The sequence below is a fragment of the Hoplias malabaricus genome, chromosome 5, assembly GCF_029633855.1.
Source record: "Hoplias malabaricus isolate fHopMal1 chromosome 5, fHopMal1.hap1, whole genome shotgun sequence".
Lineage (NCBI taxonomy): Eukaryota > Metazoa > Chordata > Actinopteri > Characiformes > Erythrinidae > Hoplias > Hoplias malabaricus.
The window spans coordinates 4035152-4050712 of record NC_089804.1 but is presented as its reverse complement, the minus strand read 5'-3'; the positions used below and the strand labels follow the sequence as shown (position 1 = coordinate 4050712).

Sequence of the window (15561 nt, the reverse complement as noted above, 5' to 3'; positions counted from 1 at the left end):
GGTAATTTGATGCTGGTAATAAACAAAAACGAAACCAAAAAGCAACACTGTACAAAAGCAGAAAGAAGAAGCAGTCTGGACACCGTCCTCGAAATGGCTGAAAAAACAGATCTGGGTGAGCCTCTCATTTTATTTATGCTATTTGGCTTTAGAAATGGAATCCATTCTTTAATCCATGCGAGTGATGACTCGACGACCGCCCAGAAGCCCCCAACATGTGCATTGATTTTAAATGTTTTTGTGAAAGCTACTATTTCCTGAGAATATAGTGTAACTTTGACGGAATTATGTTTTTTTCTTCCGTGCGAGTATTTGGTTAATATTATATAGTTGTTTATTTTAATATTATATTAATGTGTGTTGAGCCTAAAGAAATAAAACACAGACAAACAAATGACAAAGAAGTACATCTTCTCTTCCCACGTTCACAATCCGGTTTAGCCATGAATACGTTCTGTTATTATCATTTTCAACATCGTCATTATCATTTTATATTATTATAATTTTTCACAGCACTATTTTACATATCTTTGAATTTTCTACAAACCAGCTGTAACATGTTTCTGTTTATCCGAGGCGAAAATATATGTCACAAAAAATAATAATAATAATTGTAAGCTTAGTTAAGGTTTTTTCCGTTGCAACTTCCTTTAGGATCTACAGTGCTATTTTATCCCAGAGATTGATTGCCAAATAAAAGATGAAACCGTTCCAAACTCTACAAATTTATCCTCTGCAGTTTTTTGTGCATTTTACAAAATTTATTTGCAAAAGGTCAGAATCTACATTAATTTGTAAGGTTAAATCAAGCAGCTTAAAAGCAGCTTCAGTGCAGTGCAGCTTTAGGCAATTGGTTTTACGCCAGTTTTCATAAAGACCTGCACTTTGTCCTTAGACACCATAGTATTATGACCTGTAATGTAGTTTTAACAGTATGGAACCGAGTACACCAAAGGCAATTTGCGAATACACAGAAAAAAAAACCTAAAAGCCACAATGTACAAAAACAGAAAGAAGAAGAAGAAGCCCACGGCCTCCTGGATGAGCGTTCATTTTATTTTTTATTTGGTGTTAGAAATGTCTTCCATTTGTTAATCCATACGAGATATGACCCCAGCTCTTAACAACGAACACCCAGCGTGTCCAAAACGTATCTGATTTTAAATGTTTTTGTAAAGGCTAACGTTTCCTGAAAAAAAACAGTGTAACTTGTTCTGAATAATGTTTTCTCTTTCGTGGGAGTATGTGATTAATGTTATGAATGTTTAAGTATTTCTTATTTTAATGTGTATTTATTGGGTAAACACACACACACACTGACAGAATGAGGAAGTACATATTCCCTTCCCACCCTCACAATCCGGTTCAGCAATCATGAAGACTCTGGTTATTATCATTTTCCACGTCATTGTGGAAATATATTTATACAGCGCTATTTTACGTAGAATCTCTATCGCTAGAATTTCTAGAAATTTTAAAGAGACTAGATCTAAAAATAGAGTTTATCAAGTGTTATTTTATCCCACAGAGATTGATTGCCAAATAAAATATGGAACAGAGTTCCAAACACTAGAAGCACAATAACAAAAAATGGCCTCTCGGAGTTTGTGCATTTTATGATAGGTATTTGCAGAAGATCAGAACTTACAGATGAAATCAAATTATCATGGAACACTAACGTTTCCTAAAAACAAACAACCAGTGAAACTTGGTCTGAACAATGTTTTCTCTTTCGTGTGAATATGTGGTTAATGTTATAAATGTTTATATATTTATTATTTTCATGTGTATTTATTGGGTATACACACACACACACACACACACACTGACAAAGAACGAGGAAGTACGTCTTTCATTCCCATCCTCACAATCCGGTTCAGCAACCACACTTTAAAAAGTCATTCTGGTGGCCTTTAGCCAAATATATGCACTGCTTTAAGATAAAAAATGTAATTGAATGATTTTTGTAGTGTTTTTATATTTATAAGTACAATGACTTCATATTTCATTGGTACATATCAGGGTAAAGACTGAAATGATATCTGTTGCTTGTATGGACTACTTATTAGAAATAACAATTTTATTGAGCATGGAACTTGAATAAACATTTTAAAATATGGGGAATTTGGATGCAATTTACTCAAAAACTATACAGTAAAATCACTTCATATTTCAACAGTACATAGTATGTTAAACACTGTACTGATATCTGACAGCTGTATGGACTACTTATTAAAAGTGATCACTTTATGCAGCATGAAATCTGACAAATCATTAAAAACAATTGATAACTATGGGGAGTTTAAATGCTATTTACTCAAAAAACTACACAGTAAAATCACTTCATATTTCATAGGTACATAGTATAGTAAACACTGAACTAATATCTGTTGGTTGTGTGGACTACTTACTAAAAATAACCATATTATAAAACAGTGAACTTGACTCATGTTAAAAACAATGTACAATGATGGGGATTTGGACAATGCGGTTCAGCAACCACACTCTAAAAAGTTATTCTGGTGGCCTTTAGCCAATACTTAAATATATGCACTGCTTTAAGACAAAAAAATGTAATTGAATGATTTTTGTAGTGTTTTTATATTCATGTGGTGTTTTATTGAGTTTTGGTAACATAAATAATATAAGCGTTGTTTCAACACAATTTCCTGACTAACCTGAACTCAATATATTCCATTAAATACTAAAAACCAAAAATCATTTTCTGGCAACTCAAATATTTGTATTGGACAACGCCATTTTCTCATTCATTTGCTTTCTCCTGCCCACTCGGACAAGATGGATTTTACCCGAGGAGGCTGCTTCAGTTTGCTCCAGGCACACCTTATTGTAGATAAGGCACAAAAAAAGCTACCATAACCATTTTCATGACCCAAAGTGGGGCGGCACGATGGCGCAGCAGGTAGTGTCGCAGTCACACAGCTCCAGGGGCCTGGATTCGATTACCGCTCCAGGTGACTGTCTGTGAGGAGTTGGTGTGTTTCCCCGTGTCCCCGTGGGTTTCCTCCGGGTGCTCCGGTTTCCTCCCACAGTCCAAAAACACACGTTGGTAGGTCGATTGGCAACGCAAAAGTGTGTGTGTGTGTGTGTGTGTGTGTGTGTAGCCCTGTGAAGGACTGGCGCCCCCTCCAGGGTGTATTCCCGCCTTGCGCCCAATGATTCCAGGTAGGCTCTGGACCCACCGCGACCCTGAATTGGATAAGGGTTACAGACAATGGATGAAGTTAAACAGAGGGAGAATGACCCAGAGGAGAGAGAGGTTAAGTTTTTATGAATGTTCTCACGTTCTTGCATCATTGTTTAAATTGTCTCACACTCAATTGACTGAAATCAAGCCTTATAACTCTGACATTTATACAGTAAACATAATACATATTTTTTACTGTTTCATGTATGTGAAAGATGTGAGATATGATCACAGTACGGAATAAAAGTAATCATACTGATGAATATCTTTTGATGGTGACATTTATTAAGTTAATGTTATATAAAAGTGCTTTTTACTATCTGTCAAAGTAACTCACAGAACTCGAAACACATTGTTGGATCACTGTAATTTTACCAGAAGTTGACACAACTCAAAAAGACTGTCGCAAAACGTTGCGTTCATTTTTCACGTTGACCCAATGCTCTGAAAAACGAATTCACCATACTCAAAATACTATGTTGGATCAATGTGATTTTACCAGAAGTCTAAACAACTCAAAAAGACTGTCACAAAACTTTGTGTTGATTTTTTTTTACATTGACACGATGCTCTGAAAAACAAATTCACATACTCAAAATACTATGTTTGATCAACGTAATTTTTACAAGAAGTTGACACGACTCAAAAAGACTGTCGCAAAACGTTGCGTTGATTTTTTTTTGTTGACCCAATCTTTTATTTTTCAGAGTGCATGAAGACTCTCTGGTTATTGTCATTTTCTACGTTGTCATTATCAAATAACTTAATACAGCACTATTATACGTAGAATTGCTAGAATTTCTAGAAACTTTAAACATAATATATCTAAAATAAAATTATTCTGTTTATCAAGTGTTACCCAGTAAACAAGGAACGTCCCTGGACGTTCAAAATAGGTCTAAAAGTAGTCTGTCCGTCAAGGACATATTTTAAACGTCAATTGACGTTCAAAATCCATCTTAATAAGTCAGTGAAGTGGTGACCAATTTATAACATCAGGGGAAAATTAATGACGTCAATTGACGTCTGAAATGCATTTTATACAAGTCAGTTATTTCGGGACCAATTAATAACGTCGGTGAACCTCCAAAATGCAGTTTAAATAAGTCAGTTATTTCAGGCCCAATTAATAACGTCAATGGACCTCCAAAATGCGGTTTAAGTAAGTCAGTTATTTTGGGACCAATTCATAACGTCAATGGACCTCCAAAAGAAATTTTAAGTCATTAAATGTACCAAACAGAAAGAAGAAGAAGCCCACTGCCTCCATTACATGGCTCCGCCCTTCAAATCGTTGTAAACACAGATCGGATGAGCGTTCATTTTATTTTTTTATTTTTGCCTTAAGAAATGTCATTCATTTGTTAATCCATAAAAGTATTGACCCCAGCTCTTAACAACAAACACCCAGCATGTCCAAAATGTATCTCTGATTTTAAAAGTTATTTTTTTCTTTTTTTTTTGTGAAGTCTAAAGTTTTCTGAAAACAAACAAACAAACAGTGAATCTAGGTCTGAACAATGTTTTCTCTTGAGTATGTGGTTAATGTTATAAATGTCTATTTATTTATTATTTTCATATGTATTTATTAAGTATACACACACACACACACACACACACACACACAAACACACACACACACAAACACACAGGACAAAGAACGAGGAAGTACATCTTCCCTTCTCATCCTAACAATCCGGTTCAGCAATCATGAAGACTCTCTGGTTATTGTCATTTTCCATGTCATCGTTATCAAATAACTTTATACAGCACTATTATACGTAGAATCTCTATCGCTAGAATTTCTAGAAACTTTTAAACAGACTAGATCTAAAATTATTCTGTTTATCAAGTGTTACCCAGTAAAACAAGGAACGTCCCTGGACATTAAAATAGGTCTAAAAGTAGTCTGTCCATCAAGAACATATTTTAAATGTCAATGGACGTTCAAAATCCATCTTAATAAGTCAGTTATGTGGTGACCAATTTATAACGTCAGTGGACGTCCGAAATGAGTTTTAAACAAGTCAGTTATTTCGGGACAAATTAATGACGTCAATGGACGTCAGAAGTGCGGTTTAAATAAGTCAGTTATTTTGGGAAAAATTAATAACGTCAATGGACATCCAAAATGCGTTTTAAACAACTCAGTTATTTTGGGACCAATCACTGGACGTCTGAAATTCATTTAAAAAAATTCAGTTATTTTGGGACAAACTGATAACATCAATGGACGTCCAAAATACATCTTAAACAAGTCAGTTATTTCGCGACCAAACTTTGGATGTCCGAAATGCGTTTAAAACAAGTCAATGTTGAAATAACGGATTTAAAAGGACGTCTTTAATGTGACTCTTTTAGTTGTATTTTAACCTCTGTGTTTGGATGTCTTTTCAACTTTCATTTTCAACCATAGGAAAACGTTGATTAGACGGCAGTCAAGTACTTTATTTCAACGTTGAATCAATGTCTAAATGTTTACAGTGTATTTTATCCCACAGAGATTGATTGCCAAATAAAATATGAAACAGAGTTCCAAACACTAGAAACACAATAACAAAAAAATGCCTCTCAGATTTTGTGCATTTTATGATAGGTATTTGCAGAAGGTCAGAACTTACAGATGAAATCAAATTATCAGGGAGTGGTAGAAAGAGAATTAGGGATTGAACTTCATTGCCAACAATTGTTTTACCCTCATTTTTATAAAGATTTGCTCTCTACATAGACAAGACAGCTGCTTAAAAACAGTGAAAGTAACTTAAAATAGTTTAATACACTTTACATAAAAACCCCACAACTGCATTCATTTTCCAGGGTCATCCACTGGCTTTGTCCAGTCTACTTCAGGTCTAATCCCAAATTCCTGTTACTATTTAATGTTGTGTTTTCTAATTAAACTATTATTTTTGTTTATTTTCAGTGTCCACTGTTCATAGAGATGCAGCAGATACCATCAGCATGGATGAACCTATTAGATGTAAGTTCCCAGCTGGAAAAGTAAAAACTAAATATAGCATTTAAGATGAAGTTATCCACAGCCTGCTTTTGTTCAGTCTGTTAGTAAATACATGAATTGCCAGGTCTCTGCATTTTATGGACAGCATTCTTACATTCAGTTCCCTGCAGCACTGTGGTATCCTCTAGGTCTACAATCAGAACATGACGAACAGGTGAACAGCTTTAATGTGTGCTCTTCGTTTGAATAAAGCACACATATTTAGATTGATTCACCATTAACATTAACACCACATTCTTTTTACTACACTCTATGTCCATTCTCTCAGCTCCACTGATCATACAGAGCACTGTGTAGTTCTACAATTACAGACTGTAGTCCATCAGTTTCTCTGAATACATTGTTAGGCCCCTTTAACCTTGTTCCTCAGTGCTCAGGACCCCCATCAGGCAGGTAGTGTATGATGTAGGTGGTGGAACATTATCAGTGCTTCAGTGACACGGTGGTGGTGTTGTAAATTTATACCGGCCAGCCATCATGTCTACTGTACCAGTATTGTTGTACATATAGAGCCCCAATGTTGTTCATGATGCCATAGTCGTTGGAAAGACTTTCCCTGGCAAAGTGATGAGTCAGGAGACTCTGGGCTGTAAGCAGAGGAGATGCTTAATTGGAGAAGAATGCACAGCAACTCCTAACCCATTGTTGCCTGTGCTATCCTGCCATAACCCAAAAGCAGTCTGTGTCTAAACCCAAGCAGTCTGAGCCTTCACCTAAAGCAGCATAAGGATCTCACAAATTTTGTGGATCAAATATTGTCCAAGTCCAGAAGATGTAAAGGCATTAAAATAAAAAACAGCTGTTGTTTATTAAACATCTAATCTATAATTTATATTAAACAAGATGAAAGGCTTTCTGAGAATTGCTTAACATTTTTGCCATCTCTGTCTTCAGTGTCTGAAGAAGTGAGGATTGTGCTGGTGGGGAAGACTGGTGTGGGGAAGAGCTCCACTGGAAACACCATCCTGGGGAAGAAGGCCTTGAAAGTGTCTTCTTCTGCTCAGTCAGTGACTAAGGAATGTGAAAAGGTCAGAGGGGAGGTGAATGGTGTGAAAGTGTCTGTGGTGGACACTCCAGGTTTGTTTGATACAGGGCTGACACAAGAAGCAGTCATTAACCGACTGGTGGAGTGTATCTCTCTTTCCTGCCCCGGACCGCACGTCTTCCTCCTGGTGCTCAGAGTGGGGCGCTTTAGTGATGAGGAAAAAAAGACTGTGGAGACAGTGCAGCGGATTTTTGGTGATGAGGCATCAAAATACACCATCGTTCTCTTCACTTGGGGAGACATGCTGACAGACCAGAGCATAGAGGAGTTTGTGGAAACTGCAGGACCAGACCTGAAGGAAGTGTTGGAAAAGTGCAGTGGGCGCTATGTCGTCTTCAACAACAAGAACAAGGGAGACCGGACTCAGGTCTCCAGCCTCATGGATAAGATCCGTCAGATCAAGGAAGCGTCAGAAAATGAATCTGGCTTCTACACCAACGACATGTACCAAAGTGTGGAACGAGCGATTCAGGAGAGAGAGGAGGAGCTCAGGAAGGAGATTCAGGAGAGACAGGAGGAGCTGAGGAGTGTGATGGATGATAATATAAAAAGAGCAGTTCAGGAGAATGTGGAAGTGCTGAGAAAACAAATGGATGAATTGGTTGTGTCTAAAAACAAGGAAATAGACAAGCTGCGATCACAGCTCCGAGACAAATTAGTGATCGATGTTAAGAAGAATAAATTCGCTTCAATCAAAAAGGTCACAGAGCAGTGTACACAACAGTGATAGTTTCTCTCCTCTTTCTGCTGTAAGCCTCGTCTATGCTCACATATTCATTACGTACTGCAGAGTAAAACAAGATGTACACTAAGATTTTTACAATGGAATATTTTTGTAAATATATATTTTTTCTGTATCCATTTATCCTGTAAAATATACTGTATATATGTGAAATCAGGGAAGGGTGCCACTCTTGTGATTGATATCTGTTGTCTGTAAATTTAAACAATATTTATTACTTTTTTTGACGAATAATGGATGATAATAAATGATGATGAATAAACCTAAACATAGTGGGGGAAAAATCCTGTGCCTTAAACGTGTGTTGTATTACTTAACAGACATATTTATACATTGGAAAATATCAAGTTTATTAGTAGTGTCACGCCCTGTGTCTGTTTTCGCCACCATGTGCTCATTTAGCACATGGCTCTGTTTATTGTTCTTGTCTCTGCCCTAGCTCCACCCTCTCGTCAGTGTCTCCTTTGTAGTCCTGCCTTCTCGTTATTGTCCCCAGGTGTTCCTTTTCAATGCTCTGTGTATATATAGTCCGTTTGTTTCAGTGCTCCTTTGTCGGTTCTTGTGTGTGTAGATGTGTGTTACTCTTTCTCTGCGTATCCTATGTCTACTCCTGTTCATGGTTGTCTGTCAAAGTCTTCCTGTTGGTTCCTGTTTCATTCTTGTGGTTAGTGTGTGAATCTACTTGCTCATGTTTGCTTTGTTTTTGGTCCTGTTTAAATAAAAGATTCCTTGCGTTTACGTCCGCCTCTCTTGTCTGTCCTGCCCAACAGTGACAGAAGAACCAACATTCAAAAGATGGACGTAGCGAGGACTTCGTTTGCTCGGTGTGCGATTAGGCACACTCCGTTCTGTTCGGGTTCTGGCACTCCTGTTCCCGTGATGGTGGTGACCTCCGCCTCTCCTGTTCCCATGAAGGTGGCGATCTTGGCCACTTCTGTTCCTGTGACTGTGGCTTCGGCCGATTCTGTTCCTGTGATGACGCCTGCTCCCTCAGCTGCTCCAGTTCCTGTGATGGCAGCGTCCCCCGCCACTCTTGTTCCCATGAAGGTGGCGATCTCTGCCACTTCTGCTCCCGCGACTGTGGCTTCGGCTGCTCCCGCGACTGTGGCTTCGGCTGCTCCCGCGACTGTGGCTTCGGCTGCTCCCGCGACTGTGGCTTCGGCTGCTCCCGCGACTGTGGCCCCGGCCGCTTCCGCTCCCGTGACTGTGGCTTCGGCCGATTCTGTTCCTGTGATGAGGGTGGCTCCCTCAGCTGCTCCAGTTCCTGTGATGGAAGCGTCCCCTGCCGCTCCTGTTCCCACAAAGGTGGCGATATCGGCCACTTCTGTTCCTGCAACTATGGCTTCGGCCATTCCCGCGACTGTGGCCCCGGCCGCTTCTGCTCCCGCGACTGTGACCCCGGCCGCTTCTACTCCTGTGATGAGGGTGGCTCCCTCAGCTGCTCCAGTTCCTGTGATGTCAGCGTCCCCCGCCGCTCCTGTTCCCACGAAGGTGGTGATCTTGGCCACTTCTGTTCCTGCAACTATGGCTTCGGCCGTTCCCATCTCATTCCCAGTCTGGTTCTGTCTTGTCCCATGTCCAGTCTCATGTTTCTGTTCATGTCTCAGTACCTGTGTCTGCTTTTGACTTTGTCCCTGTCACAGTGTTCTTGTCAGTCCCTGTGAATGTCCTGGTTCTAGTTCCCCTGCCTCGAGTCCAGTCCCAGTATGTCTCCTGTCCCCACTTCTGTCTTGTCTCTGTTTCCGTCCTCTGTCTTGCCCCAAGTCCAGTCCCCTGTCCATTCCCAGTATCCAGCCTCAGTCCCATCACCTGTCCAATCCCCATTCCAATACAGTGTCTTGCCTCCTTTTTCCGGTCCTGTTTTGTCTCCATTTCAGTCCAGTGTATCATCTCCTCTTGTCCCATCTCCTTCCCAGTCTGGTTCTGTCTTGTCCCATGTCCAGCCTCATGTCTCCGCTCCTATTCTGTCTCAGTCCCTGTCCAAATATCAAGTTCAGTCCAATGTCCATCACCCTGTCTTGTCCTTCATCCAGTCACATGTGCCTGTCTCCAGTCTAGTCTCCGGTTCTGTCCTCTGTCTTGTCCCAAGTCCCGTCTCCTGTTTCTAGTCCTATCCGGTGTCCGTTTCAGTCTAGTCTCTTGTCCCCAGTACTATCTCCCGTTTGGTGTTCAGTCTCCTGTTTCTGCCCCTGTCCTGTCCTGAATTCAGTCTCCATTTTAGTTGCATGTCTTGTCTCTTGTCTATTCCCCTTTTCTGTCCCGTCTGGTTTCAAGTTTCGTCTCCTGCCTTGTCCTCAGTCTAGTCTCCTGTTTCCGGTCCTGTCATGTCCCCAGCTCCATTTCTTGTGTCTGGTCCTGAGTCCTGTCACCTGCTGGTTCATTGTTTGGTCAGTCTTATCTTGTTTTGTTTTCCAGGCTCCTCTCCTGCACCAGCTCCTGGTGGGGTCTAGGTTTACGCGCCTTGGGAGTTGTGCGTTTTGGAGGGGCTTCTGTCACATCCTGCGTCTGTTTTCCCCACCATGTGCTTTTTAAGCACATGGCTCTGTTTGTTCTTGTCTCTACCTTAGTCCAGCCTTAGCTCCACCCTCTCATCAGTGTCTCCTTTGTAGTCCTGCCCTCTCGTTATCAGTCCCAGGTGTTTCTTGTCAATGCTCTGTGTATATATAGTCCCTTTATTTCAGTGCTACCTTGTCGGTTCTTGGCTGTGTAGATGTGTTTCTCTTTCTCTGCATCATCTATGTCTACCCCTGTTCACAATTGTCTGTCAGTCTTCCTGTATGTTCCTGTTTCATTCATGTGGTTAGTGCGTGAAGCTCCTTGCTCATGTTTTTGGTCCTGTTTAATTAAAAGTTTCCTTGCGTTTACGTTCGCCTCATTCGTCTGTCCTGCCCAACCATGACAAGTACTTTAATCTCAGTATCACACAGGTTTTGCTAAACCAGACAAACTGTCAGCTGATCTCAGGACCAGTCCAACTACATCAAAACAGAAAAATGAAAAAAAAAAAAAAATAAAATAAAAAAAAAATAATAATAATACTTCTACTACCATCAGTATATTGTGATTTAAAAACAATTGATCTTACAGATAACAACAAAGCCAGTTATTTCAAGTCTAACTAAGCAGTCAAATCTGTACAAGCTGTGTTCTGTAAATGACTGAAGAGAACAACATTGACTTTAATGAAAACGTATTTAGGTCCTCACATGACGCCTTGTGATGGACCGACGCTTTGTCATCTGTGTGTTCCTGACTGAGGTAGGCTCTGAATCCACTGCGACCATGAACTGGATAATAAATAATAAAGGGCTATGTGTATTTAGTAAGGACTTTGAAAAATGCATTTACTGTTTCCTTAAAATAATAAACACACCTCTGACACTGCATTTCTGGTTTAACTGGTTTATCTTACAAAAAACAACCTGCAGTCAGACAGAAACACCAACCATTAATTCACTGAACATCTATGTAACTGAGAAGGTGATGCATCACTTCCATTTTCGTACACACACACACACACACACACACGGCTCAGCCTGTGAAGATTGAAATCTGTGACAAGACACACCACACTATATACATCTAGCTTTGAGAATGAGATATCTAGCTTTAAACCTCAGTAAAACTGTCTTTATCAGGTTTTAAATAAACCTCAATTAAACCAGACGTACAGCGTGGTCTAGTGACACTGCAAGTGGATGTAGTTTATTCAAAAGAATAAATACAGACTATTAAAATATTACATTTTTGTGTAAATTGAAGTCACTTTGTAACAAAATGCACATATTCCTATTTTTTTCAAAATGCAAAAATCCTTTAGTGTGCCCCTTAAAATGTCCATTTCCCCTTTATTCCCACCTTCTTCTAATAAGATAAAAGATAAAAATGTATAAATCCCACAGGGAAACTATTACACACAGATAAACACAAACACAAGTATGTAAGCAAAATAGAATAAAATTCTAAACACAAAGTAGAATGTAGTTATAGGACAGTAATAGACCTCACAAACAGAGAATTACAGTAGTCCAGATGTCCAGTGCGTACAGAGGCAAGGATGAGATAGTTGAGGAATCTTGATGGTCAGATGGTGCATGGATGATAACTAAAGAAATAGTTGTACAGCCTGAACGTTGTGTGGAGGAATGCCTGATGATCATTTAAAAATTGTTTTACATCTCATTTTATGTGTGATTTGATTTTTATATGTGCCATTTAAGAGCAAATACATTGTTTTGTACTGTTAACCAATTTTAAATTATAATAATTACTCCATTAATCTGTGTCTGTGTAACCCTGTTACAACTTATTTGCACACAGCCAAAGTAAGAGGATCCAATATGTCTCAGGATAAACACTCAACCACAGAATACCAGATATCATACAATTTTTGCTTGACAGTTCATACATTTTTTACTTCTGAACGACAGGCACAGTATTTTTAAGATATAGCTGTGTTTCTGATAAAAGTAAACTATTTATCTACATTGCTACACCCTGCATCTCCTGCTCTGCTCTGCATAGACTGGAATGTCTGATCTGGTCTAGCCGGTAGAACAAGGCTCTGTTGGAAATGGTCACATGCTCCCTATAATGCTCATGTAATGTATTAAAATCTGGTTTCGCTCATGGCCCCATCGCCAGCAGGAGTTCCACATAGCTTCGTCAGCTGTTAAAGGCGAGGAAAAGTGATGTTCTTTTTGGTCCTGGCTGCTGCAGTGATGATGTCAGCAGTAAAATAATTTCAAAACAAGCTTGGACCTTTGGTGCCTGTAATCTCTCCCATTTCAGTACTTATCAGAGAGAGAAAGAACAGGGAGTTCAGGTCAGATACTGTGAATGAAGCCAATCTACAGCAAATAAAATGTGAGACAGATTCTGTGGCAAAGTGCACGAGTTACTAATTTAGCTCTAAATATCAGATCTCTCAAAAACAAATCACACTTAATTAATGATTTTATTACAGCACATGAGCTTGATTTTATACTTTTAACTGAGACTTGTCTAAATGAATGTAGTGCTGCAACTGTTTTATTGGAGTCTGCTCCTCCAGATTTGTTTATTTTTTAAATGTATCTCGTGCCAGTAGAAAAGGTGGAGGTCTAGCTGCTCTGTTCCATGGTTCTTTTCAGTGCAAGCAGTTATCATTTGGTGACTTCACAACATTTGAGAATCTCTGTGTAGTTCTGAAAGGGACACCACAGATATCACTAGTAACTGTGTACAGGCCTCTGAAGTACAGTGCTAATTTTATTAAGGAATTTACAGAGATGCTGTCTTTTATTTGTACTGACTTTGACCATTTTGTTATTGGTGGTGACTTTAACATATCGACAATCCCAAGGACTGTTTTGCCAAGGAACTGCACGCCATATTGGACTCTTTTGGCCTTTCACAGCATGTTACAGGGAGCACACATTGTCATGGTCACACACTGGATATTGTTATCTCAAAGAGTCTTAACATATCAGTGACTGTGATCTCGTTGTCAGATCACTACTGTGTGTTCTTTGATGTGGGCCTCACCGGCCATCACGGACAGAAGAGTTTGTGTCAAGAAAAGAATTATAAAGGACTGCACAGCTACACTTTTCATGAGTAAAATGTGCACTACACCATGTGAACGATCCAACTCTGTTGATGATCTGCTGAATAGTTTTAATTAAAACATCGTCTGTGTAACGGATAAGATTGCACCAGTTAAAGTAAAGGCTTTGTCTTGCAAACAGAAAGCACTATGGAGAAATGCTTCTGTTGTTCAAATCCAAAAGAGGGAGTGTCACAAGGTAGAACGAAGATGGTGTCAAACAAGTCTTCATATTCACAAAGAAATCTACAAAGATAGGCTACGTGAATACAACGCGACAATATGCAAAACACGACAATCCTATTTCTCTAGCATCATCAACAATAACATTAACAACAGCAAAATCCTCTTCCCCGTGGTCGACAGACTCACTAACTCACCCACACCAATGGCCCCTGAATTAGTATCAACTGAGAGATGTAATGAGTTTGCATTATTTTTTAACACTAAAATCCAGAATATCAGACGAGTGATTAGTACATCTATATCCAACAATGAGTCTGTACCCTCTCCATCACCTCATAAAGACTCCTTAGTTAAAATGTCAGAGTTCAGTATTGTTGATAATAAAATTTTAATTGACACAGTTAATCATCTCAAATCATCCACTTGAAGTCTTGACACACTACCAACCAAATTTTTAAAGAGTGTGTTTCACACTATAGCACCAGACATACTCCACATTGTAAACACCTCACACATGTCAGGGGTTTTTCCCGAGCTCACTAAAAACTCCAGTTGTAAAGCCACTTTTAAAAAAGAAACATTTAGAATCATCTCTGATAAGTAACTACAGACCAATTTCTGATTTACCGTTCATTGGCAAAATCATTGATAAAATAGTTTTGCAGGCAAATCACTAGTTTCTTGTCCATAAACAGTAGCCTAGACAAATTCCAGTCCGGGTTCCGGTCTAATCACAGCACTGAGACTGCTCTAATCAAGATAATTAATGACATCCGCTTAAATACAGAGGCTGGAAAGGTACCTCTTCTATTACTTCTTGACCTTAGTGCTGCCTTTGATACCAATGACCATAAGATTCTTATAGATAGACTCACAGACTGGGTTGGATTCTCAGGTACAGTCCTGAAGTGGTTCATTTCTTACCTGGAAGGCAGGAACTACTTTGTAGAAATAGAAAATAATATCTCAGAGAACATGCCAGTAACCTGTGGTGTCCCCCAGGGCTCTATTCTTGGTCCACTTTTATTTAATTTATATATGCTTCCTCTTGGCCAGATTCTACAGGACTATGGGCTGTTAATGTCACAGCTATGTAGATGATACTCAGATTTACATGGCCCTGTCCCCAAACGACTCTGGCCCAGTTGAATCATTAAGCAAGTGCCTTGAACACATCACAAACTGGATGGGACACAACTTTCTCCAGCTGAATAAAGATAAAACTGAGATTATACTATATGGGAACAGCAATGAGAGACAAAGATTGGCTACGTATCTGGACTCGAGGGCCCTAAAACCTTAAGAACTGGCTCGCAACCTTGGTGTATTAATGGACTCAGATCTCAGTTTTAGTCTCATATTAAAGCAGTTACTAGATCAGCATTTTACCATTTTAAGAACATCAGTAAGATTAGAGATTTTCTGACTAAACCAGAGCTGGAGAAACTTATCCATGCCTTTATTTCTAGCATTGATTGCTGTAATGGTCTCTCAGCTGGACTTCCAAAAAAAGACCATTAAACAGCTTCAGCTGATTCAAAATGCAGCTGCAAGAGTTCTCACTCGGAGCAAAAGAAGAGATCACATCACCCCCATCCTCAAATCCTTACACTGGATACCAGTCTGTTACAGAATACACTTTAAGGTGTTATTACTGCTCTATAAATGTCTAAATGGGGTAGGAGCAGTGTATTTATCAGATCTTCTATAGAGATATGAGCTGAGCAGAGCTCTCAGATCTTTAGGAACTAGTCAGTTAGTCCTGCCTCAGGTT

At 39.3% G+C, this 15561-nt stretch overlaps 2 protein-coding genes across 2 annotated transcripts; one reads left to right on the top strand and one right to left on the bottom strand.

The window, feature by feature from the left end:
• Nucleotides 1-8442, top strand: LOC136697608 (GTPase IMAP family member 9-like). Its single transcript, XM_066672821.1, has 3 exons — nt 1-115; nt 6132-6188; nt 7122-8442. Exons 1-3 carry the CDS (start codon nt 10-12, stop codon nt 7997-7999), a joined length of 1041 nt encoding a protein of 346 aa, XP_066528918.1. The 5' UTR covers nt 1-9; the 3' UTR covers nt 8000-8442.
• A 360-nt stretch (nt 8443-8802) lies between these two features.
• Nucleotides 8803-9558, bottom strand: LOC136696440 (putative per-hexamer repeat protein 5). The gene has a single exon (XM_066670854.1). The coding sequence runs from the start codon at nt 9556-9558 to the stop codon at nt 8803-8805; it is 756 nt and encodes a 251-aa protein (XP_066526951.1).
• Between the last annotated feature and the right edge of the window lie 6003 nt (nt 9559-15561).

Coding starts and splice junctions, on each gene's coding strand:
- LOC136696440 (XM_066670854.1), bottom strand. CDS start 9,558: ATGGGAACGGCCGAAGCCATAGTTGCAGGAACAGAAGTGGCCAAGATC.
- LOC136697608 (XM_066672821.1), top strand. CDS start 10: ATGCTGGTAATAAACAAAAACGAAACCAAAAAGCAACACTGTACAAAA. Junction 116..6,131: donor GGCTGAAAAAACAGATCTGG/GTGAGCCTCTCA, acceptor GTTTATTTTCAG/TGTCCACTGTTCATAGAGAT. Junction 6,189..7,121: donor CATGGATGAACCTATTAGAT/GTAAGTTCCCAG, acceptor CTCTGTCTTCAG/TGTCTGAAGAAGTGAGGATT.